Genomic DNA, 27,399 nt, shown 5'->3' on the forward strand with positions numbered 1-27,399 from the left:
ACTGCAAATTATTTGTTTCCTACCAAGAAAAAAACTTTAGATGTAGAAGTGTTAGATAATTTATCTTGTTTTAAGAGTTAATTTCTTATTTTAAGCGTTCAACATGTTTATTTCTAGATTTAATAAATCTTGTCAAGTGAAATTATCCATCCATGCAGCAAAATAATTTCCTTCAGATTTAGTGTTTTTATCTTGTTTTTAGACGCACCTTTTTTGCAGTGCACTTTTGAAATTGAAAAGCACGTTTCACATCACATATGTTTTGCGGCTTGGCTTGGTGTTAGAACCAAAACTACTTTGTAAGATTCAGGAAAAGATTAGGACAGTCTCCATTCATGGCAACTAGTCTAGCCAGCTAACAGGTAGCTAATTATGTGTTAGCAAGCTAGCTAGCTAGCTAGCTCAAACCAGAAGAAAGTTTTACAGTTAATTCAGGAGATGTGATTGTAGCTTCCATTCAATTCTTGACCAAACAAACCATACTGCACCATTTCTGTGGAGCAGTTCATTCTCTACCAGAGCAGGGTGATGTAAAATGAGATGGTGCAACAAAGCTAATGAGAGAGCTGATGGTCTGGCTCTTTCCCTCAAAGATCATCAGTGTTATTGCTGGTTTGCTGTTGGTCAGTGGTGTGAATTCATGTTTAAATGCAACGCAAAAGCAAAAGGCAAATATACTTCACCTCCACAAGTTAGTCCACTGATTGCAGTGATTACACTAAAAATAACTGATTTGGGTCGGAGCCTTAAGTGGAACTACACCCATTTTCAAAATTCACATGTCACTCTTGTGGTCTAACACAGTCCAAAAATATAAGTAAATATGAACAACTCTCTCCGAAATCCAAAAACGTATGTGCTTAATTTTTAGCGTCACTTGGCCTCAGTTTACAGTTGGTTTTAAAATGCATCTTGGATGATTTATATTAAAAGGAGGACAGATGAGACACATTGCTGTTTACACCTGTGTGTCTCAAGCGTCTCTCCAAGGGTGTCCAGCTGACCACTTGTGTTTGTTACTACCTACACCACTTCCACTAGTACAGGGGTCGGCAACCTTTACTAACAAAAGAGCCACTGTTGGCCAAAAAAAGAGAAAAAATGTTGGAATGGAGCCACAAACCTTATTTTTTAGCCTTACAATGAAGATAAAACAGCCTACTAAGTCTAGAAATCAATTAGCCTACCAGCATCACTAGAAGGTCATAATGAGCATTTCTTGATATGATTTTGTGAGAAAGCTGCAACTCAAAACCAGACTTGAAGTTGGCAATATTTAGAGTTTAAGGCGCCGGGCCATAGACTTTTGTAAGCAATTTAGTCGACTTAAATGTTAAGGCCATATATAAGTGACACATTTTTACAACTAAAGAATACAAATTGCTTTCGGCCTACGCCAGTGATAAAAATCCATTAAATGAAAATAAATAACTGTTTTATTTCATATAATTTTGTTGTCACAGCCACAGGGAGCCACTGCAAATGACCTGAAGAGCCCCATGTGGCTGCGGAGCCTCAGGTTGCCTTTCCCTGCACTAGAAGGTGCAACTGCCCCAGATATATTTATAATATTGGATAATAACAACAACATAAGTCTCTAGTTGCTATCTTGCTAGCCATACCCTTGTAAACGGCCCGGTAACGATAAAAGTCTTCTCCATTTTTTGGACCACGTGCGCTCTGTGGCATTGATGACGTATTGACCTGTTAAGTCCTTGTCAGGGACGCATCAAGATACATCGATGTTCACACGACAAAATACATGTCAAACCACCTCTGGAAGAGGTTTGAGTGATCCAATGGACTCTGTTTATACTTGTATTTAGCGCTGACTGCTCGTTATCCGATCGCCCAAGATGCATTTTAAATCCAAGTGTAAATGTGCTCTTAGTATAAAGTCAGGAACTGCTCCATGAACTTGGAAAGATGGTTTGGATGACACTGAAAGCACCCAGGGGAACTTTCCATTTCCAAACTGAGAACAATACCAATAAATTAATGTTAATTTGGGTATAAAAAGAAACCACCAAAATCTCCCATTCATTGTCCATTCATTCATTGTCCAGCTTCAGACTTTATACCTTATGCGATCACAAGTTTCAGACTTCTGGTTTGTGGCTTTGAAAAAGAGTAGCTCATGTTTTCAAATATTGATTGAACTTTCGTAGGACATATGACATTTCTCAGTGTAGGTGTGTTTTTCCCTTTTCAGAAGTGTCAGGACAGAAAGAAAAGCACCATCATCAGGTGTTAGCGGTTTCATTAGCTGGATAGCACATTATCATAAGCTCGCACTCTGCTGTACACTTGCTGTAACCTTTAACAAAATCATATTTACATGTGATCCAGTTCAAAAGAATATTGTATTTACAGAGAACACCAATAACAAATGTCTCCTCTTGATTGAGAGGCAGCCGGCCCTCAGGCCCCGGCCTGTAGCGGAGCGTCCAGGGCTCGGATGTGGACGCTGGGCAGAGTGAACCAGGCTAAAGGAAGCTCTCGTCCAGCGCTGTCGTCCTGGAACTTGATGTTAAGGTAGAAATCTCCAGTGTAGAGGAAGAGCAGGGCACCTTTACACACAGAGTTTTCTTTGGGTTTAACCTGGTGATGGCAAACACAGAGAGCAATAAAAATCATTAGCAGCCACCTCTCAGTAGTTTCATTATGAACCTGGCACTCTGTCTGCTGAAGGGAAGCCAGCGGGGGAGCGGGTTTGAAGCAGACTGTGGCTTTGATGAAAAGGTACCGTCAAGTGCAGCGTTTCCGCCCGTCAGTTGAGAACAATTCCCAAAATGAAGTTGTTTTGCACATTCAGGAAAATGGGAAATTCATTCAAGCTTTCATCTGCGTTTTAGACTTTAAGCTCTTTGTTCTGGCATCAACGGGCCGCTTTTAATCGCCTCCAGCTTGTTCAACATTCAGGAGTGAGAATGTGTTACAGACAAAGGACCCGTTCTCTGATAAAGTTCTTTTTAATCTAGAGATTTAAACCAAAGGGCCATACCGTGTTTTTTTGTGGTTTTAGTCTATTTCCTGAGCACATGTTACTATAGATTTTTTAGAAAGTCACTGCCTTCATTGCCACAGTGACTTGAAACATGCTTGAGTTATGTAATCCCTGTAGCCTGTACTGCAATACAGCACAATGTTATTATCATTTGGACAAAGCATGATTATGATTATGGAACGTAAGCAGAAATCTCAAGTACATGAAAACTGATGACTAATTTGAAACCTGAAATTTAAAACATGATTATGTGCTTTTATGCAAACCATTCAGTTTTGTTTTTGTTATTTTTGTACGTACATGACGGCAGTAGTAGAGAGGAAGTAGTTACGAGGGTGACGTGAGCCACGAAAGTTACGCAAAAAACGTCAGTTAAGTAACATGGGACACAAACCCTGTTCTCCTGGGTTAAAGTCTGCTGTGTTGGTCTGGGTGAATCTGACTTCCCTCTGGTAAACAGTCATGTAATGTGTATGTCTCGGGCTTTTCTTGTGTAAGAATGAACAGTGAGTGGATTTGGTTTGTGCTGTCTTTGTTGTTGGTAAAAGGAGCAATATGTTTCTAACTATGGAGCCTCTTGTGTTGCTGTTTTATTAGCCTCATAAGTAAAGAACACATGACCAGTTGATGCTTTTATTCACAGACCGAAAGACGAAAAAAAACCACTCACTGCTTTTTGACACATTATAGGTTCTACTTCATATGAAAAAATGTTTACGTGCCAGTTAATCGCACCACAAATACACCACTGGTGTGGGAGGTCTCAAGTCTCCCTATTCAGCATTTAAGAGCAGAATCTAAACAATTAACGAAAATAATACAATTTTTTTTTCAATTTTTGGGACAATTTGAAAATTCTTTATGACATATATTCAATTGAAAACTGCTCAAAGACAGTATATTTTTTATTAAAACTGTTAAACTTTTGTTTTTGTAAAGATATATTCTAAATTTGATGCATTCTGTTTTTAATTATGTTTTACACATAGTCCTAACTAATTGGGTTGTAATACTGTAAGTGAGTCATCACACACTCATTTCTAATATAAGCAGATATAAGGATTTATAAATGGATTTATTAAGAACTCTAACTCTTCCTGTGGGCAGCTGTTATATTAGAAAATCTGTTTTAATTATTGACAAATCCAGTCCGTTAATAAACATTTAAATGAGACTCTGACATCAGTATACTCACCGTGTCGATGTAGAAGGTGTTGGAGCCGATGAAGGTGACCGCGTCCTCCAGATCGTAGTTCTGGACTCCGTTCTGGTAGTCCTGATAGGGCACCACGGTCAGAGCCAGGGGGCCCACCGAGTTCTTGCTCAGATTGGTCAGCTGCACCTCCAGGGTCACAGCGTCGCCCGCCTTACAGTCGGCAATGACATCGCAGTCACACGGCTTCCCATTCACCAGCACATCTGGAAACAGACCAAAAAAGGAGTGGGGATTAGCGGGGGCCCGGAGGGGGACGGCTCTTTTGTTTAACGCTCTGCACAAAAAAAATTGGAGCTCTGAGGAATTTGGCGGAAGCAAAAATTAAGACCTTTTCAAAGCAACATTTGAATCTGCTGCGCGGTCATTCACAGGAATCCCATCCAATCTCCATTTCATTTGTATTCATCAAAAAGCCGACCCAACCATTAATGGCCTATCATAGGCTTTCTGCTGGAGGATCAATAGGCTTTGTTTGTCCTAAAATACATTTTATTGACATCAGTGGAGAGGGCTGGAGCTGTGGGTATTAAACCCAATTCCCTCCTGTTAATCTCATGCATGACTAATTTCTGTTGAGGAAGGACGAAAGAGATTGTTGGAACAATCCCAACACACACACACACACACTCTCTCACACACACTCTCTCTCTCACACACACACACACACACACACACACACACACACAGCCTTGAAGTACATCTCACACAGCTATACCTCCCTCTCTCTTGTCACAACCCTCCAAGAAACACTGAGTGAGTTCAATTCAATTCCACTAATGTGTGGCCAGTCACTCCTGATGTGGCCTCTATTTGGCTAAGGTGCACAGGGAGACACGATGATTTGTTTTGAACAACGAGCTCAGTGAACTGAGCTGCAGCACGCTCCTGAGGAGCAGGCTGACTCCAAACACGGGGGGATTCGGGGGCCCACCCGAAGAGATCACCCGAGTAATGACTCCACTGAGATTAATGACGGCCCACACACACAGACACACACAGACACACACACGCACAAACCGGTTGTCATACGCTTTTGAGTGTCACGCCCGCAGCTGTGATAAACACTGTGAGTCAGAGCGGCTGAGCCGGCGTTCGGTGCCGGCGTGCAGATCTGTTGCGAGGGGTGGGGGTCAATGGGGGGAGTATGAAGTAGGGGTGGGCGATATGGCCCTAAAAGAATATCACGATATTTCAGGCTATGTTTGCGATAACGATATTCTTGACGATATTAAGAAATGCTTAAAAAGATATAGAAAATATGCTTTTTTTTAGTCTGTATAAATAAATAAAAATCTAAAATTTAGTGTGAAGTGCAAATCTCCACAGTTGCCAAATAAAAAAAAAATTACTCTTGACTCTTGAGTATGAGCAAATAATAAAAATAACCATTCAGGGGTTTCGGGGGGCATATTTTAATGGCATTTTGTAAAGGAGAATAAAGGTTCTTGTATGTTTTATTTAATGCATCTTATTTTGACAGTCTTCTTGTAAGTTCTGTGGTGGATTCTGTTAACACACCGTGCTCTTATTTTGAAAGCTGCGTGTGTTTAGCGACAGAGTGTAAGTAGCTTTTTGTGATTAAAACAACTTTAATTGTTAGCCAATGTTAGCTCGTGGCTAACGAACAGCATAATGCAGCAGTGTGTTTGGAGGGCAGTTCGATATATTCAGTTGTGTAAGTGTGTGAATGCACGCCCATGTCTGGGAGGAGGACGGAGAGGTGGGTCGGGGTTTGGCTGACCAATATCATGATATGCATTTTTTTTAACCATAAAAAAATATACTGATATTATTGTGAACGATACGATATGGCACACCCCTGGTATGAAGATAGACGGAGCATCCAGTAGGAGGGAGGGATGGAGGGGTGGAGGGAGGGATGTGGGTGGCTGAGGCCGTGCTGTCACAGTGAGTGAGAGAGCCCCGGGGAGGCTGGAGCTACAGGAGGGTGACATTCAGCTCCACGTCTGTATTAAAAACACACTTCACTCAACACAGACAACCAGCAGCCCTCACCCGGGGCCCAGGGGACGCTTTGCTTTTTTTAGAGGAAAATGTCTCTCCAGATTTGGAATGATGTATCACTTTGCTGATCCTGGCATTTATCTACATGTCCTTTATTAGTCAGTGCATGTTATTCTCCCCGATTGCATCATTCATTATGCTGCTTATTAAAGACAGTATCAACAGAAATGCCACATCAGTTCTTGTTTGCATGCGATTTTATGAGGCATTATGGAAACATAAATTTATGGAAAAAATTAAATATGCTTGTGGCAAGAGAACACTGCTAATATTTAATACTCATTAATAAATGGATAATTGCTAGTTACTCAGACTTTGGTAAATAGTTATCTTACTGTAAACAACCACTGAAATTATCATTAAAAATGTTTGGTTATTATTGTTAACAGTTTTATTTGTTATTTTAACAGTTTATTGTTGCATACAACATACATTTGATATACTATATTAGGGCTTTGTGTAAGTTGCAACTGATGACTATAATACTCTTTAACCCTCTGAATATATACATGTATATATATATATATATACTGCTGCTCTATGGAATCAGCACAATAATGACTAAAAGTGAGAACAACTTTAAATGTTATTTTTGTGCAGAATAACACATTTATGATTAATAAATAAAGATAAATCATTAAAAAAGAGAAAATACTTATGGATTTTTCAACTGGAAGATCTGTGGTGATGGTGCATTTAGACACTGATGTGCACACACACACAGACACACAGACACACACATATATATATATGTACAGGCATATATAATGCTGGGCCTATAGTGACACCTTAGCAAGTAGTTATATTTAGTTTGTTCAAAGTCTTGTTGCTAGGAGATGTGCAAATTATAGGTAGCCTACATTGGCTCTAAAACTGGAAATAAATTCTTTCACATTAAAGCGAACAAAAGAGAATGGTTAGTCTGTAATGAGCTGATGAACTCCCACACACACAAGCCTCAGTCACACACACCCACAGCCTGAACATTTGCTCCAGAGTTTCTCTGCTCTGTTTCTCTATCCTGGACTGTATCAGCACCGAGGCAATCAACTGATACATAATAAACATGTACGCAGGAAAACAACAAGTGGGAAGAAATAGTGGCCCACTGATGAGGAAAACTGCAAATGTGTTAAAAAAAAAAAGCTTTTTATGAAGAAAAAAACATTTTATTACAATTATGGTATAATTAGCACTAATGAGAGGAGCTGGCACTGGCTGATATTCAAGTTTTAAGACCACTGATCCATTACGTAACCTTCAAAACAAATACCAAGAATGGAAGCATGAAGGTTTCTGATTGGTCGTGGTTCTCCTGGACTCTCCACAGAGAGGACACTAAAGGTCACGACAAAACACTGCGTTTAAAAGCATCTGCTGCGTGTTTGCTGTTGTGCTACTGCAGCATGTTCTCTAGTTTATCTGCACAGTGCTACAGGTATATAGGTTATATGTCCGGGCATGTGGAGTCCCCACAGGCTGAGCAGGCGTTTATATCCCTCAGGTTTTCATAATAATGATTTTTATTTTCTATTTTTGTAACTAGAGGATAGAGCAGGGGTCAGCAACATTTATGGACAAATGAGCCACTGTTGGCCGAAAAAAGGGAAAAGATTTCCGAATGGAGCCACAAACCTTAAAATGACGATAAAACAGCCTACTAAGTCTAAACCTGCCTACCAGCTTTACTAATAGGTCATATTGAGCATTTATCAATATGCTTTTGTCAGAAAGCAGTGAGAACCAAAGTGCAAATGAGAGGCTTGACACTTGACAAATATCTCCGGAGGTTCGGAATCGAAAGCTAGCCTAGCTAGGGAACTTTAATAATAAACTCGAAGTTGGCAAAATGTAGAGGTTAAGGTGCCGTGCCGTAGACTTTCGTAAGCTATGATGAACATTTAAGTTGACCAAAATGTAAAAAAAAAAACATGTTTCAATGCCGTATATGAGCTGCACATTTTCACAATCGAAGAATGCAAATTGCTTTGGGTCTACACCAATGTTGAATAAAAATCAAAATGTAAACAAATAACCGTTTTATTTCGTATAAATGTTTTGGTCACAAACACAGGGAGCCACTGATAGAGATAGATAGAGGCTTTTTCAACTCGGAAACCAGTGTCTTGTTGTTGGAAAATGGATGTCCAAAAGTAGTGTTTTTTTAAGTAATTTTTGTGAATTTTGGTGGGGTTGTTTGTGTTTTTGCATTGGACCAGAGAATAATTGGCTAAAACAGATTAATGATGCTGGTTTGGAAGTGAGTAAATGCAGTTCCAGTACTTTTTATGTGTAGTAAGCTATTTGCCGGACTCGTTTAAAAAGAATAAAGCATCTTAAATACTACATTCCTGTCCATACCTGTCAGCAACTGGTCATAACTGATTATCTTATAAATACAAGCCGTGCAGTGTGTGAAGAGTGGTTAATATGGATTTTGAAAAGTAACAGATGAATATTTGAAAAAAGAAACCTGATAATGTTAAGTATTTTTTTTAAATGTGAAAAGTGTTAAATTTGAGGAGAGAATTTGGTGTTAGAGTAAGTCTGAGTGTAATCTTTACATGCTTATTTGTGCATTATATGTGTTTAAACTAATATTTACAATACAAGCTGGTTCATGGCCATTTAAATTGGCAACAGGTTACAATTAGGGGGGGCACCCAAACCAAATCTTAGGATTAAAACTTGTGTTTTCTTTAAAAGACTCCAAAAATACACCATTTATTGTAGAAAGAAAATGCAAAATCAAGCATTACCATCGGAATTTGAACTTCCAAACAGTACTTGAATGGAGCATTATTCAGCTGTATTCTATGTCTCATTCAAAATGTTACCAAAAAGAAACTGTTTGGAATAACTAGATGCCTTTAAAACATTACATTCTGAGCTCATGACTGATTCTGCTGAGACCAACCGTCAAATATTCACTGAATATCTGTTTACACAGAGCTGAGAGGAGAGGACAGGAGGGGTTGCAACTCCCGAACTCTTTGAAAAAACATATAATTTATCAGAGAAATTTAAGTTGTGTTTACTCAACACTGTAAAAAATTTTGAAAAATACATTACTCCACTATACATTGGCACTGTGTTTGTAACAAAAATATACTGTAATATATATACAAGCATCGCTGTAATTTTTCCATTTATTTTTTGAAAGAATACTTTTTCTCACTGTTGAATGTACTAGACATCTCTAACACAAATATACTGTTATATTTAATAGTAAAATCTTTAATTCATGCAGCATTTATAAAGTCAGTTATATGGCAAAACAGTGTTTCTTTTGATGGAAAAACTTTTTATTTTTTACGGTAAAATATGGAATAAAAAGGCAATCTGAAACGTGAAATCAACAGTGATAAGACCCTTTTACCGTAATATTAGAAAAAGTTGCACTGTATTTATTACGGTAAACTTCTGGCGGTTCAGAGGGTTACAGAAACACGGTTTTCAACTGCAAAGGGGCTTTAAGAAAGAAATGAATTAAGGTGTTTCTTTCAAGCTGGATAATGACATTGCTGGATATGCTGCAGGGAGGAAGGGAAAGGGGGAGATGAGAATAGAGAAAGAAGAGGTCACAGAGCTGCAAATGAGCAATTTGGAATGTTAGAAGACTAATAAAACACGCCACAAAACACAGAAAGAGTAAATGTCAGCAGTGAGGGATAACACTGTGACAGAATACACTGTAAGTCTGTAGATTTTACAGTGAAAAATTGCTAAACCATGACAGTAAAAGACCGTAAAATGATAAATGGGTTAATTCAGTTTCAATAACAATGAAACACTGTAAATGTATATATCAGCCAAAACAGTATTTTTTAACAGTTTTTATCGTTTTTTTTTAAAAATGGCACCGTGTTTGTAGCAAAAATATACTGCAATCACTGTAATTTTTGCATTTATTTTTTGTAAAAATACTTTTTCTCACTGTACTAAACACCATATCTCTAACAAAAATATACTGTACTTTAATGGTAAAATCTTTAATATATGCTGCATTTATAAAGTATTTTATTGTCAATTATATGGTGGAACAGCGTTTCTTTTGATGGATTTTTTTTTTTTTTACAGTAAAATATGGAATAAAATGGCAATCTTAAACGTGAAATCTACAGTGCTAATATCATTTTACCATAATTTTTAAAGTTCTGGCAACCACAGCTGCTGGTTTTTTACTGTAAAAAACAGTGTACTGCATGAGCAACAGGTACATCACAAAGTGGAAGAATTCACTTGGGACTCCGCTCAGCTCATTTTTAATGCATTGATTTGCTGTGTTGTGACAGCTTCATTAATAAATTGGAAAGAAATGAGAGGAACTGGTGTGTTTATTCATTTCCTGCCCGCGTTAACGTGCAGGTACAGCACTTACAGCATGTTACGTAACACATGTAGCTGGTGTACAGCTCTGCCCAGCTGCTGCTGCTGCTGCAGGCGTCACCACGGCAACCAGGAGAGAAACAGAGAGAAGACACCTCCCTCCCGTGTGAGAGTAAAAGCCACAGATCAAACTAGGGCTAGGAGATGAAATGAGCCTCTTCGCCCCTCTCCCTATCCACATCACCCGTGAAGATAGAGACGACGGCCGTCACTCAGAGATTTGTCAGTGTTTACAAGATTACGCCGCGCTTCACACCGGGTGTCGATCCAGCTCATTAAGATTCACTCATATGTTGTGCAGCATGAGGAGAGAGCGGACAAATCACATACAAACAAATATAGACGTCATGTTCATCACACCTCATGGAGAGAGACATTTTTTCAAGCTTATGTGGGAAATTTTCATCAAACAGAGCTGCAAAATTGATACATCATCAGAGATGACAGAAAAAAAACAAATATTATGGGATGTCCAAAAACATCACTGCCCCAACCACCCGTCGATTTCTGTCAGAATTGGTCAAATTTCAAAATGCCTAAAAATGCTTAAAATGGGACAATTCCAGTCTGTTGATACATGTGGTTGCATAATATAACCAGAAATTACGGGAAAAAAACATATTATGGGATGTCCAAAAATGACAACGCCCCCACCACTCCCTGCCCGTCGATTTTTGTCAGAATTGGTCAAATTTCAAAATGTCTAAAAATGCTTAAAATGGGTAACCTATAGTCTGTTGATATAATTGCTAGCATAATATGACCAGTGTCTGTGTGTGTGTGTGTGTGTGTGTGTGCGTGTATTTGTGTTTGATGAAGAAAAAAAAGTAATCACTTAAAAACATATGGCCAAAAAACTTTACAAGTTACATAACTTACTCTAGCAAATTCGAAGGTATATGCAATTGTAATGTAATTAATTATATAAACTGTATTAGCCTGGAAAGCTGTAGAATCTGCTGAGCTCATGTTTTATTTGCTCTGGTTGATGCGTCAAATACAAATCTAGATTGTCTTGATGTGTTGCCCATTTCTCACCACAAATGTTTTCAGAAACAGAAAACATGTAATTTTAGAAAGTCGCTGACCTGCCAGCCATATTTCTTCTGCCTGAATAAAGGACCGAGACCTAATTGTAGGTCTATAAAGAAGGATTTTTGTCAACACCTAAACACTAGTGTAAGAAACATGTGTAAATTAAAAATGAATTCAGACCTGCCAGACTAATATGCATTTGCAAATTAGGCCGGTTAAAAACAAAAAATGTGATATCTTAAAATCAAATATTGCAATAAATAATACAATAAAGTGGAACATAACAGCTTAGTAAGAGTTCTTCAACATAAAAATGGAAAAAGCATTTGAATATAAAGGACAAGAACAAAAGAAAGAAACACAATATACGCACTCATATAACAAAGAAAAAAAATCTGACCTTGCAATAATAAGAGAAAAAGTTAGAAGTTGAGACACAGATATATTAAAATGAAAAAGAACATCCTGCCTATTGTTCTACTTTAATCATAATGATCTACAGTAAATATTACTACACTGAGCTCAGTGCGTTCTTGTAGCTCCAAAGAGAATATTTAGAAAGGCAGTACAGAGTTCTTCTTTTCTTTTAATGGACCATTGAAAGATGGTCGTTGCCTGACTGGCAACATTAAATACTGTAAACAACAACAGATAAACAAACAAAAAAGGCTCAATGTTGGTTTTGGAGTGTTTTTTTGCCTGTTCCAAGTGGCTGGAGCAGAAAAAATGGAGGCTATATTATTTCCCATATGTGTCTGTACATTACAGTCACACAGCCAATATATATATATATGTCATGTGATCTGACATAATGACTGCATGATGGTAGTTTGCCCAGAATGGCTTTATAAATAAAAATGACTCAATGGAGACATTGAGTCATTTTGGATGTTTGGAGATGGCACACACACACACACACACACACACACACACACACACACAAACCATCATTTATAAATGGCAAATGGATAGTTTATTAATGTAAGTTAATAGTTATTTTACCATCAAGAAACAATTCAATTAAACTTGAATAATGTTTATTAATGGACTATTTATTAACGGTTTATAGTTGCACTCATAACATTTTAAACACTATTTTAAGCATTTGTTAATGATTTCCAAATGATTCAGCTTTAAGTAAATGTAAAAAAAGACATTGTAAAACATCTATAAAGATTTAATATGTAGACCTAATTGTACACTATATACAATTGTCTTGTAAATTAACAGTAAAATACTGGCAGCATTCTACTGAGTAATTTTACAGTTCAGCTACTGTTATCTACTTTACAGCATGTTACTGTGATAAAACCACATACTGAATTACAGTAAAATCCTGCATTTCATTGATTTTTACAGTAGACTAAAACACAGTATAGTGCTGAAGCTAGTTGCAGTATACAATGCAGTCATTTTTTTGTAAATAGAGCATATTACTGTCTGAAAGCCAATTACTACGAATTAAGCTCTGTAATTTTAATATACCATATACTGAATGAGTTAGTTAAGTAAAAACAGCCATTAAAAATGTGGACAAGAAGAGACTTAGAAAATATCATATATATATATATATATATATCATATATTTTATGGGAAACGGCAAGCTACCTATAAATATTGCCCAGAATGCATTGCTTTCTACAGTATGTTACTGTCACAATTTGGCTGTTTTCTTACAGCAATCTGTTACAGTGTAGTACTTTGTAAATGGTTACTATTTGGTTTATTAACCATCTATAAACATAACTTAGATGATTATTATAAAGTGTTACCCATATTTTGAGCCATATAACTAGCTTGTCCAAATCAAAAAGGTCCCTTTAAAAATAGACGTGTTTCTATTGATAGAATAAATCAGATGATTGAAGAAGAACTGCAGGTTAAGCGTGAGCCAGTGGCAGTGTCTCTGCAGCAGGATGAACATTAACAAAGAGCAGTGGTGGGCCCAGATGACCAGGTCATCAGGGTTTAACAGCTCATCCCGGCCAGCAGCCGCTACACAGGCAGGGTCATTGATGAATGCTCCGATGGAGCCGAAAGGATGTGCTTTAAAAGGTTAAGGTGTGCTGCAGTAAGTCTAAAAATAACCTGCCAGCCTCTGATATACCCCGAAGCCATCTGCCCCTTTTTAATATTATCCCCCTAACAACCACTTGTCTTTTCCTTCAATAAACGTTTAAAGAGTCCATCTGCTTTGATAAAAAGGAGCCAGGGACATGTTTGGATATTGTCCCACTCACTTGAGGCAACATTTATCAGTTTGGACCAAGAGTCTGTAACATGTTGAACTGCAGATTTCTTCTCATTTTGGACTGCTCTGTAGTAAAGCCAGAGCAATGTGGGATTTTTTAGACAGATGCTGAATGTTGGAGCTGGAATAAAACAACAAAAAAAAATAAAAAAAAGAGTCACTCGATTGCTGAACGTTTAAATAAAGAATAAATACAAATTAAATAAATTGAATAAATTGAACCTTGAAAAATAAACAATATTTTTATTTCTTAAGCTTATATATTCAGTCATCATTCAATGGTATATTAAAAATCCATGTGAAAAAAAATTACTTCTCCCTGTTCTCAGGTCAAATATTTATATGCGATTAAAATGCGATTAATTTCGATTCATTAATTACAAAGCCTCTAATTAATTAGATTCATTTTTTTAATCGAGTCCCGGCCCTAATTGTGTAAAATAGTTTTCATATTAGTGCATATCAGACAACACACAAGTCTTCTGATATATCGGTCCAGCTGCGCTCTACTCTGAAGCAACATTTGCAGAGTAATAGATAGTAAACTGGTGAAGGCGATATAAACCAAGCATTAATGTGCAGATGAAACTTCTCCCATTGCAGCATCTTTCTAAAAAGTCTGAGTCATCGCTGTCCATCTGTGCCTCTCTTTGAAATCCAACACTGACTGCGTTTAATTATTTCACTGTTAGCGGGACATATTTAAGAAGCTTCACCCCAAACAAGCAGACCTGCTATAATTTCAATCAGCGCTGAGCAGCAGCCTGTGGCAGAAAGATTGGAGGGTTATGTCGCAGCAACAGTTTATAAGCTCGGTAGACTAATATTGGCTCATCTCCACGCAGGACACCTAACTGAGCTGAGCTGCTTCCAGCCACAATGTACACACACACACACACACACACACACACACACACACACACACACTCATCGCTGCTCTGTGAGCATCATGACCACGGGAGCAGCAGCATTACTCATCCAAACATTCAACATTGCTTTCATTCCCCACTGGTGGCTACGTGACTTATGTTTACTCAAATAATACTCCTCTCTCCCCTTTTCTCACCTTTCATTCCCTCTCTCCATTTTCCACTTGAAGAACAGGAGTGTACTCTGCTGGCTCATTGTTTGGATGGTGGCGCCCAAGGTTATCATTGTTTAGCATCCTTATCCTTCACTTCCAGCCACACTCAAGCGGGCTTTAAAAGCAGGCAGAATACTGCGAGGATGCAGGGATTAAGATGCTTACACACACTTACTGAGGCATTTAACAATACAACTTATTGTTACTCTTCAGACTACGACAAGTGGGACTAGGAGAGCACTCTGTGGTGCTCTGACAGGGAATCACAATAGATCTGAAGTGACTCTTGTAGAAGTGAGAATAGGAAAATAATGAATGAATACAAATATAGGCTGACGCAGTGACCGAATGTGGGTAAATCTCTCAAATTTTTTTTTAATTTTTATTAATTTTAACAAAACGCAACATAAATCACCAATGGACAAACACAGTGAAAAAAAAAAAGAAAAGAATAGAAAAAGAACAACAACAAAATCACAAAACCAACCTAAATAAATAAATAAATTAAACAACAATAATAAATAAGAATTTTAACACATTAAAAAACATTAAAACTAAACTAGACACAAACAAACATCAAACATAATTACCACATAAAACATACAGTATATCAGTAAACTTAATAACCTAAGAGAAAATAATAAAGGATTAAGTTAAATCTCTCTCATTTTTAATGTAAAACCAAATTTTTTAATGATCGCCGTCAAGGAGGTTTATAAATATTAAGGGGTGTCTCCGCCATGCGCTGCAAGCTGACAACTGCTTTCTTCTCTGTGGTACTAATAGATGCCTACTTTGCTTTATTTATTGTTCAAAGGTGGAGTCTCTCCCACAGGTTTGGTATAAAACATGAAACACATCACAGAGCAGCGAATACACAGACAGTAACAAAAAGACATGTTGTTGGCGGCGTCAGTGTGCTCCAAAAAAAGTGCTTGTTGGATCCTCAAACAGTTTCTGAAACCCACTTCACCCCCATACCTCTCCAACGGTGGAATTGTGTCGGTGGAATTTTCTGAAACTGACAGTCCTAAAGCATGCCCTGTTAGCACAGCAACCAGCTGTGTGAAGGTAAAAATTAGGGCCGGGACTCGATTAAAAAAATGAATCTAATTAATTAGAGGCTTTGTAATTAATTAATTGAAATTAATCGCAATTTTATCGCATATAAATATTTGACCTGAGAACAGTGCAAACAACAGTCATTTTTTTCCACATAGATTTTTAGTATACCATTGAATAATGACTGAATACATAAGCTTAAGCAACAAAAATAGTTTATTTTTGTTCAAGTCCAACAGTCCAGTGACATTTTTGCCATTAAGTGTAGCAATAGCATATTTAGAAATATAGTACATTTCAGAAATTCAGGTAGCCTATAGGTAGGTAGACCTTCTGTAAACTATAATTCTTTGGTTTTTTAAGTAAAACACAATCCATGCTAGCAACCACACTAGCCGCTAGCTGCTATATGTTTTGCATTGAGGTGATACTTGAGGCTTGATGTGCTGCGGTGATATGTGAATTCCTTGTTGCATAGCAACACAACCATGCTCTTATCGACGCTTCCATCCATTGGTTTTTTGTAACTAAATGTCCCATCATCCACGGGGCCAACCAAAGCGTCTCATCAGCTTCTTCCTTCATGTTCACTGTGGTTTGTTGTTGTCTGAACTCATGAACGCTAGTTGGTGCTCCAGTATAAATCGGTCCGCCTGAAACTCATCCAGTGAGAAACGTTCCGCGGTGCAAAAATAAGTGCGTTAATCTTAATTAACGCGTTAAAGTCCCGGCCCTACTAAAAATGTAACGTTTTTCTCACAATATCCATTTGTTAATCTTCTCTCACTTTTCAGGAGTACAAACAAGTACATAACGAATGAGGAGAGACTGACTGGAGCTGTGCATCATTATGCATACTACACTTTACACACACTTTATCATATATAATACGCATATGTTGAACATTACTTCAATACTTCATTGTACAAACGCTAAAAAGCTTTGGGTCACCCAGAAAATGTCTGTGCTTTTTTTTCCAGCATGAAAATACCTGTTTTATTCATGAAATGAGTTACAAAATGAATCAAAAATTAAATCGAATTAACCTGTACAAATCTCCAACTTTACCTCTAGATACTCAGCCAGCCTGAGGAAGGATCATTTATTGCTTCTCAAATCAGCACAAAACAGTTTTCAGTTGTGCTAACATAATGCTCAGGTATTTCAATGATCAATGAGCCTTTCAACACTATAAATCAAATCAATCAAATCAAAATGACTTTATTTATTCCCGAGGGTAAATTCAGTTAGTCTGGTAGAATCTCTGTTAGAATGAGACAGCCTGATGGCTGTAGGAGAGAAGGATCTTTTGTTTCTCTCCTTCCTGCAATGGAGGGAGAGGAGCCGTCCACTGACCCCATCCATAACAACAACTTAAAAGAGACAACAAAGCAGACCTGGAATTTCGTCATTTTAGGGGCAAGGCCACTTGGCCTTTTGTGTTGTCATTTTTTTGAGGGCACAAAGGCCAAAAGCCAGAGCACCAAGGCCATAAAATAAACGATGATTTTAAGTCCACGTTCATATTGAAACTATATTAAGGACTAGTAATGATGCTTCTGAGGAAAATTGGAGTCTCAGTCGAAACGGTCAAGCAGGTAAAGAAACATCTCCTTGTAAAGTAAAATACATCAATCTGGTGCTCTTTGAGAGCTAAATGAGAACAAACACCACACATAACATTTATCACAGTCTGGGGATACCATCTTATAGAATCTTTGTTATCCCACTGTGTCATTTTTAATTGCCATCAACATGCTTTCCATTAGGACATGGAGCAGCCAGCCAGTGTGGAAAAATAGCTGGCTAGAATTTTTTCCATAAAAGCCCAAATTTGGTGCCTCTCACACATTCTAATGCCACTATTGCATCATATACACTGATCTTAATCATTGCATATTTTAAGAATTATTTTAAAGGAGAATAAAGGTTCTTCTATATTTTATTTAAGGCATCTTATTTTGACAGTCTTCTTGTAAATTCTGTGGTCGATTCTGTTAACACACTGCGCTCTTATTTTGAAAGCTGCATGCATTTAGCGACAGGAAGTTGTTCAAAATATTAAGTCACAGTTCAGTGTGATTCAAACAACTTTAACTGTTAGCTAATGTTAGCATTTGAACCTCTGACGGCCCAGACAGGTTGATAGTATTTAGTTCAGCGCGTGGTGACGGTGAGACACGGAGCGATCATGTGGGGACGAGTGTTTGTGTAAGTGTGTGAATGCGCGCATATCTCTGAGGAGGACGGAGAGGTGGGCGGGGTTTGACTGACTGACGGGTGACAGACATTCTGCTGAGCAACGGCAACACAACGCAAAATAACTTTATATTATAGATCATGTAAATAAACTTTCAGTAGCTTGAAATGTGACGTTAGCGCAGCACATGAGACTATGTCGGGACAGATTAGAGCGTTTGATGAAGTCTCCTTGCTTGGCCGGTGAAGTTTGTGTTAAACTGTCATTATAGCCCGTCTGAGTGGTTCATGCCAGACTTGAATCAAACCCTCCACTGATGATGAATGTCATCAAAAGATGCTTTTTTTCTCAAAAGTGGCAGGTGTCAAAGCTGTGTTGACAGGAAAGAGGCAGACTAGAAAACCGCAAAACCAACTGTGGCAGTGGGCGGGGCATCAAGGCCACAGTGGCCTCAGGGCAGGTATGTTTTTAAGGGCACGAGGCCAAATTGCTAGGGAAATTCCTGCCCTGCAACAGAGATTTAAAATTTCCAAGAGGACCATTTGAAACTGGGTCCACCAGAACAGTCTAAAGTCAGCAAATTGCAGTGAAACTGTTGCAGCTGCAAGCACCAATAATCATTCCATGTTCAACATTCAAAGATGAATCATCTTGACAATTAAGCTGTTGTTTCAAACAGTAAATGAAGCTCTTTATCATCTCAATATGCTTTATACATGCAGCCACATAACTTAATGTATCATACTGTTTAAATAAGCAGCTGTGTGGAAAACAGTAGTCTAGATTTCCATCGGACTTTCTCCCTCTAAGCGTCTTGAGGATAAGATTTTATGTTCATACAGATGCATGAAATGTTTCCGTATTTCCCTCCCCCTAAGAGCAGATAAAGACAGGAGGAGTGGAGAGAAGTGGATGATATACTGCAGCATGTTGCAGGCACATTGTTCACACTTTGGCAAACATAGCCACCTGGACATTACCTCAAGCATTTTGTTTTCACTGAACTGTGAGTGTGGCTGATCAGGAAAAAAAAATAACACCGTAGGCTTAGTATCTTTGCTATATAGCAACTTCCCAAAATAGAACAAATCAATAGTGTGGGGGAGGACTAGTGTGGTGGCTGGGTGCCATTACACTTTAATGGCCCCATACTGAGATGGCAGTCTTGGCTTGGGGCTTCCTGCTGTGCATTCATATAATTCTTCAATCTGAATCTTTTTCCAAACTATACCTACATTTTGAATATTCTTTGCAGAGATGAGAAGAGCCTATTATATGTGTAATATAACCACTGCATTAAAAGTGCCATTGGACTGGTTCAAAAGCCATATGTGAGTTAAAAATCCATCTGTGGATGGGGTTGTTGCATTTATTCCAAGACTCAAACTCAATCTCATCATCTTCACTCCAACATAATGTGCATGAGCAGATTAAATTGACCTGGACTTAATAGAAGCTGCAGTAGATGAGATGACTTGGATTTGAATTTAAATGCTGATTATTCTGAACTGCACTTGTGTATTTCAATTGGAGTTTTTCTCACAGTTAATCTGGTTCTCACTCCATGTCTTCGCTGACCTCACATCAGCTGAGACTGTTCCATTACACTGTGTTTTGACTGCGAGTAAAACTCTCACAAAGTTCTTGACCTTCTGCCAGTTCTAACTGAGGCTAAAGCACAGTGTAAAACTCTTGTGTGACTTCCACAGCACATTCAAACACAAAGCAAAAACAGAAATGAGACCTGAACAGGTTTGGGGATCCTCTCAGAGGACTCTACAGCAGCCTTACATGGTGCCAATGAAAGAGAGTTACACATAACAAATGTACCTGTGCTGCAAACAGGCTATGATGTTTAATCAATGCTCCCTTCAAGGTCTAATACTCTAGCTATTTTTAACACCAATCTTACCTTGTCAAACTGACTTACATACTTACTGTACCAGGTTTGAACACTCGAGTGAAATATGACACCAGAAGACCCAAGGGATCCATTCGTGCCATGTCATGATATCAGACAGGGGGCTAAATAACGCTCCAAAGTTTGTGCAAAAATTTCAGCGAGGGAAAAACCGGCATGGACATTTTCAAAGGGTCCTTCGACCTCCGACCTCAAGATAATGGCAAATGGTAAATGAACTGCATTTATATAGCGCTTTTCTAGTCTTTGCGACCGCTCAAAGCACTTTACACTACAGACAGCGCTCATTCACCCATTCATACTGGTGGCCGTGGATACCCCACAGGAATTCATTCACATATTGATGAGCATCAGGAGCAATTTGGGGTTCAGGAAACCTCGACATGTCGACTGCCATGGTCAAGGATCGAACCACTGACCTTCTGATCAGTGGGCAATCGCCCTACCAACTTATTATAGTTAACGAAAACTAACGAGATAACCAAAGCTAGAATTGAAAAAACATTTTCCTTAACTGAAATAAAAATAAAAGAGTTTTTTTTTAAAATGACACCTAACTGAAACTGTATTGTGTGGTTAAAAAACTAACTACAACTAACTAAAATTATAGTGAAAATGTCCTTTGTTTTTGTCTTTGTCAACTTTTTTCATACATTAACCTTTTTGGTTGATATGAAATCTATTTAATCTACCTCGTTTTGTGACTTAGTAAACTTATTGGGGCTAAAATGGAAGGAAAAGCAAATAAAGGCAACATTTATTGTGACCTTATTGAATCTCGCACCCAACAAATACCCCATTAAAAAAAAAAAACTAAAACTAATAAAAACTAAAGTAAAACTAAGTATTTTCAAAACTAATAAAAACTAATAAAAACCAGCAAACACACTATAAAAACTAATTAAAAATAATGAAAAATCCAAAACCATTATAACCTTGCTACCAACTGAGCCACCCAACTAAAAATGGGTCCTATACCCACAAGTCTCCACTTTAAGAACATAACCACTTTATGCTAAACCCAAGGGGGTTTCTGGTTCCAGAACAGAAGTTCTCATCATCCAATTGCCAACAAATGTAATCCCCATATGTCTTTTCTTTTAAAAAGAAAACAAATCTCATTATTGATTTTTTCTATGGTGTTCCTTAAGATCTTAGGTAAAAAGGTCTCAATGTGTTATTTTGGAGGGATTTTTGACAACTTTTTTATGAAAACTCGACTCGATACTCATTCACCAATGTGCAAATTTACAGAGGAAATATATGCTGTGAGAATGTGAAGAAATGTACTTGTTTTGCGCTGATGAGTGATTTTGCCTTTTCATCACTTAATGTGTAAACAGTTTGAACCGGATGTAGCAGCCTTTGAGCAGAACCCTCTCTATAATACCATGGTGAACTGAGGTCACCCATTAACTCTGCAGTTGGGAATATGTTTTCAATGCAAATGCTTGTACAATATCTCCAATTCAGTTCTGTGTTTGGCTTCAAATGCAGAAGTTGTTTGAGGAGCCAAAAAAGTTTGTGGCCGTTTTGCTAAAAGCGATCTTTAACTTGTTGTATGTTTTTCTGCTCTGTTTCTTGCTTTAGCTCGTAAATACTTTCAGTTAACCGGCTACACAACAGTTCATATAAGCTCTACCTTTTTTCACTAGTTGTGCAGAGGTTTAAGTCTCAGTGACACCAAACCAAAACCAAATCCCAACCATCCACACTCCCATAATAAATTTAGATGCAGATGTTATCTTATGATATAACGTGATATAACACACAATAGCGTATTGGTTGGAGGAAGCCACAGTCCTTTGATACTCTGCTGCTTCTTATAAGATAAAATCAATGTCTATTCCATGAAAAAGGAAATAAATTAGATTTAAAACACAGGACTCATTTAGATGACATCCCATAGAGGTCGATAACAAGATTATGTTTGGGATTATTATTGTGTTTACCCAAGAACATCGCTTTCTATGGTTGTACAAGAGGGTTAAGGTTCAAATGCATTCTTGATTATTTTCTCTAAACTCTACAGATCTATCTACCTGTGAGAAAATGGACAACTCCAGAGCCTTTGGAGTACTTGAAATACATGTAGGCTGCTGTCAGTACAAGAGTATTATGTTAAGGATTAAAAAAGCCATTTGATAGCCATTTCCTAACTGTTTAAAATGTGTTGCTTCTTCTAAGAGTGACCATATCTTATGCCCAGCAAGACTAAGCAAGTATGTTTACCATGTTCTTCATCTTAGTTCATCTCATTTTATCATGCTAACAATAGGTTTTAAGAAGTAAACATAAAGTATAGCCGAGGTAAATGGTAATGTTATTAGTCTTCAAAGACTTAGTCAGTTTTCCCCTGTTATCAGCAGGCCACCGGGCCAAAAAACAACAACAAATCGCTTTCTTTTTAACACCAATTGTCCAAACTATTTTTCCTGTTAATCTTGCAGCAGCACAGCACTGTGAGTCCATAAATGAGCGATGGGTGTGGTTAGTTCACGTTTGTAGTAACAGCATTTGCTTGGCATTTGTTTCTGGTGTCTTTCCCACTTTTTTTAGTAGAAGAAAATAACAGGAATAACATGTGCCAATCAAAGAAGTTAAACAAGGGGAAACAGTGCATTATGACTCATCCCCTGGGGATCACGAATACCTATAAAAAACATCTTGGCAATCCATTCGATATCTGTTGTCATATTTTTGTCTGAAACAATCAAACGGTCGACATTGCAGTCCGTGCTGCCAGTTTGGCATAAAAATGGCTAAACCATGGCATCTTACATAGTGGAAGGAAAAGCAGTCCTCCATGCAGCTACAATTTGAAACTGAAGCCAGTCGACTGTGCATATTTTTACATAAAAACCTAGTATTGTGCAGGTTTAATTTTGTGGATATATTGTTCCAGTATTTCTATTGCTTTTTGAACTCTTATTCCCTCTCTGCATAGCTCCCTAGTAAACATACTTACACATCAGCAGAATGTGAGCTATGGGTTTTGGCAACGCTTCTTATCTGCTTCCCTTCCCAAACATTCACCTGTAATCACACAGCATTAAACTGTAGTCTCATTTTTCTATTTTCCAATTGTGATTTACATGCACTTGGCCTCAATTAGGCAAACGAAAACAAAACAAACTCTTGATTGCTGCTTTCAGTTTGGGATTAATGTCAGAAAACTCAAAATTAATTCACAGATAATGTAGAACACAACTCATAGATGTACTCAGCTGCTTGAGGGGGAACGATTACAATACACAAGAGAAGACAGAGGCCAAATAGTAGCTCTCCTTACAACCGAGGTATCTTACATGATAAATCGATACAATTGTTAAGAGCGGCTTCGTTGACCTTCCCAACAATACATTCCATAATTTCTGCTGAATCTTAAAAAGGATAAGACCGAAATGCAAAGTTGCAGAGGAAAAATGGCAACTAAAACAGTAAGAGACTTTCTAATTTCATTCTCCCATATTCCCATGGAGGCCTGAAGCACAGTCAGACACAAGCTCATGGAGCGTTTCTGAAGTCACCGGTCCGTGTCTGAGCCCAGTTGGACAGGAGATAAGTGTTCAACAGGCCCACGTACTGAGCATTTAAAGGCAAATCTCTGTTAATCACATATGGATGGAAAATAATTAGGGCTATCTTCCCCCGGCAGACGTCGATAGCCTGAGTGTTGAAGCAGGAAAAAAACATCTGCTGCAATTAATCTGATCTGATAATCCAGTGTGTTGATCTGAACACAACCGGAACAGCTATTCCCACAGTTACTGGCCGCAAAACAAGATGGACTCAATTTATATATATATAACATGTTTATTTTCAGATTTTTCATCAATTAAATTCTGTGCAAACTGATTGCCGTATCTGACCTTTGTAGAGAAAATCTATCCTAGGGAGATTTCCTAAAAAAAAAAAAAAAAGGTCTCGTTATCCCATTTAAAAGTATTTACTCTGACAACATCAAGGTGACTGGGAGGAGGGCCACAAACAAAAATGTAATTACAAAGTTGTGCTTTTATTGACCTGGGCCACTGTCACAGTCCATAAAGTCACTCATCTGTGTATTGTCAATAGAGCCACTCCAGAAAGTGTCTGCTGTTAAAGTAATGACTTAGATAATTGATTTGTTGGTTTGGAGTTTGGGGAGATAGTCGTTGCTATCCATTAATAAAAACTGAATACATATCCACATGTCGGATATTTTGCCTCCATAACTGATTTCCATGTGGGAAGGGTATTTGATTTGCCCCTAACCAACCAACCTAGACCAAGTGTCTGCCTGGATCATTTTAATTCAGCTTGGTGCAAGCAATCACAATATACAGATTTCGCTAAAGTTTTAAGATTGCAGTAGAGAAAGTAAAAACAAAGTACAAGGGCATTGGCTCTGATTGGCTAATTGTTAGTCCTGTTGCAGCACACATTGGAGCAATAAGGGCTGTTTCCACTACCGATCAATACCCGGAATGAGGCGGGTCTCACTCGCCAAAACGCCCCTAATTTGAATATGAGCAGTCCAGATCAGACTTTTGTCGGGACTTTTTTATTCCCTGTCGAAGAGCAGGGTCTTTTTTTCTCACCTGAAAACAGCCTGGCTGCTGACTGGATAGAACACTAAGCAGGATGTGACGTAGTACTCGACGCCACAACAACACACACCATTTGTAAAAGCCGGCGAAGCAGTGTTGCCAACTTAGCAACTTTGTTGCTATAATTCGCAACTTTTTGGCTCTTCTTAACAAGCTGGCGGCTCGTTAAGAAAAGTAAGAACAAGTCGAAGTGGTACATTCCTCCTGCAGCAGTCTCTCCCAGCTGCAGTCACAGAGCCGGCTAACAGTTAGCTCTGTAGCAATACAGTGTGTATGTGCTGCTGCTGCAGGAGGTGTTCACTTAGATCTCTGTTTGTTTACAACAAGCACCGGACAGTCTATGCACAGTTAGCGATGCCAGTTAATTCACGACCACTATGTTTATGATCAGCGGAGAAGCTGTGCATAATTAGCCATGCTGCTTTGTTTATGATCAGCTGTTAGCGACAGCGGCCACAGTTGCGTCTCCCGTGTTTAATCCGTCGCGATGATCGAAAACCAAACGTCACCTCCGGAGTCTCATATATCCCTCTGGGGGGCTTCTAAAACTAAAACTAATGAAATATCCAAACTATTATAACCTTGGTAGAAGCTCTATGAATAAATGGGTTTTCAGGAACATTACATTTAACAGAAAAATAAGTGGTATCAAGCAGAAATGTCTAACTATTGTTTTAACATATACCCAGTTTATGAAAGCTATAAATATATGCGTCATATAAGGCTAGTGGTGACCCACACTGGGATAACCTCTCCTTCATTAATGTTAATGACATGATAATGTGGTGTCTCCGCTAATGCTAGAACCATCTCTCCATGGAGGCCTTCAAACACTTCTTTTCTGGTCTCTCATTTCATAACGCACTTCTGAACATCACACTCTCAGACATACAGTGATATGGTTCCAAGTGATATCTGTGATTAGAACTCTGGGCACATCACATCTGATTAAATTTGGATTTTTTTCTTGAATGGCAATTTCTTTAATGTATCATTATAATTAATTGGGTGCTGTCTTGCTCATTGGTGTTGGAATAGACTGCAGATATTCCTGGGGTGTATGGAGGCTCATTTGGTTTGATTAATATTACGAGTGGTCTGACAAGCAGTCCACAGGGAGCCCTACAACACGCCATTTGATGGAAGCTAATTAAACAGTTTACATTACATAACTAGCTAAAACTTGCTTGATTATTTCCGTTAATGTGTGGAATAATTGGAAGAACTGGACGCAACCCAAACAAATGTAATATGAGGCATCAGTGATGGGCATTGTCCATGTAAGAACAATATTTACAATGCAGGGAGGTCTACAGTCTGGAAACCAACAAAGAAGACCAACAACAAACTGAAAAGCATCACATGAAAAGTGCGATGCCTGACAATGGTTTCAATGCAGCACAAAGCCTGTATCACCATCAAATATTTGCTCACTGGGATGGTATGGCACTCGATAGTGCTGGGGCTGGGCCGCACTGTAGAGTATCCACCTATCCCTCCTCTGACATAACCTCCAAGAATGGAAAACCAAACAAGGTGCAGTAGAATAGCCGTCCGTGTCAATTCCATGCTCCACATTGGAACAACAGCATCAACAGGTGGTGGAGGTGCTTGTTTGAGGAGGACAGATTCAGAGTTAGGGGGGAGAGGGAGGAGGCGATGGCGACTGTTTTGACTCATCTCCAGAAAAATCATTAGTCACAAGTCATTAGTAAGCCTCCCCTGAGAGATTTACTGTAGTATGGTCTAAACATGGCTGCTGTCATATGCCGCACTGCACACTTACTCCCATTTCCCTGCCTCATTACTTTGCTCTGCCTCCCTGCCTCTTCTCTTAATATGTTCCAACCCTAATTATGCAAATGAAACCACTTTACCTTCAACATTAAAACTCTACTATGTGTAGATCCCTTTTGGGCACGGTGGTGGAATACCTGTACGAGTCCTAACCTTGAAGCCAACTAAAGACGAGCGAGATAAGATAGTGTTCCTGTTTTTTGCTGACACCCACATTGATCTTGGGTTAATGAGGCAAAAACCTTCACTGACATGATAAGGTTTCCTGAGACTGATCTTTGAAAAGAGACGTTTCTTGTGAGATTTTCAATCCATATGCCGATAGAGTACAATGCTAGATGCTGGCAGTGGGGTTGGACCAGTGTAAAAAAATGTTCAAACCCTATTGATATAAAGCCAAACACAGGACCAGACCATAACACCAAATTTTACCACAAGGAATCATACTTGACTCAGAAGCCACTCCAGAGAGTAACATCATGAGACTATATCAACTTCAGTCCACTTGTACCCCTTTTCAACCAAGGCAGTTACAGGGCCTGTGCCTAATCTCAAACCAGTTCTTCGATTTTCCACCACCAAAGAACCGACTCTCGGCCAGGAAAACTGGTTCCACAGCAGCACCGACTCTTTGCTGGTTTTGAAACTGGTCTAAAGTGACCCGACTAAGTTTTTTCATTCATTCATTCATTCAGTATTCCAGGTTTTCCTCAATCAACTTGTTTTTGATCATCATACATCCTAATATTTTCTTTTCATTTCTTACTTGTTGAATAAAAACCCTTTTTGCATCCGTATGCTTCTAATGCAGAATGTCCCA

General features: G+C 38.4%; 1 protein-coding gene across 2 annotated transcripts in view; it reads right to left on the reverse strand.

Annotated features, from left to right (window-relative positions):
* Window positions 1-224: 224 nt before the first annotated feature.
* trappc9 (trafficking protein particle complex subunit 9) overlaps window positions 225-27,399 on the reverse strand; it is a 302,989-nt gene continuing 275,814 nt past the window's right edge. For both annotated transcript variants that reach the window (XM_059349529.1, XM_059349531.1), the window contains exons 22-23: window positions 4,203-4,426; window positions 225-2,601 (exon numbers count right to left, since the gene is read on the reverse strand). In XM_059349529.1, coding sequence (XP_059205512.1) covers window positions 2,422-2,601; window positions 4,203-4,426 — 404 coding nt within the window. In that variant the 3' untranslated portion in view covers window positions 225-2,421. The remainder of the gene's footprint in view (window positions 2,602-4,202; window positions 4,427-27,399) is intronic.

Source organism: Centropristis striata, chromosome 14, assembly GCF_030273125.1.
Source record: "Centropristis striata isolate RG_2023a ecotype Rhode Island chromosome 14, C.striata_1.0, whole genome shotgun sequence".
Lineage (NCBI taxonomy): Eukaryota > Metazoa > Chordata > Actinopteri > Perciformes > Serranidae > Centropristis > Centropristis striata.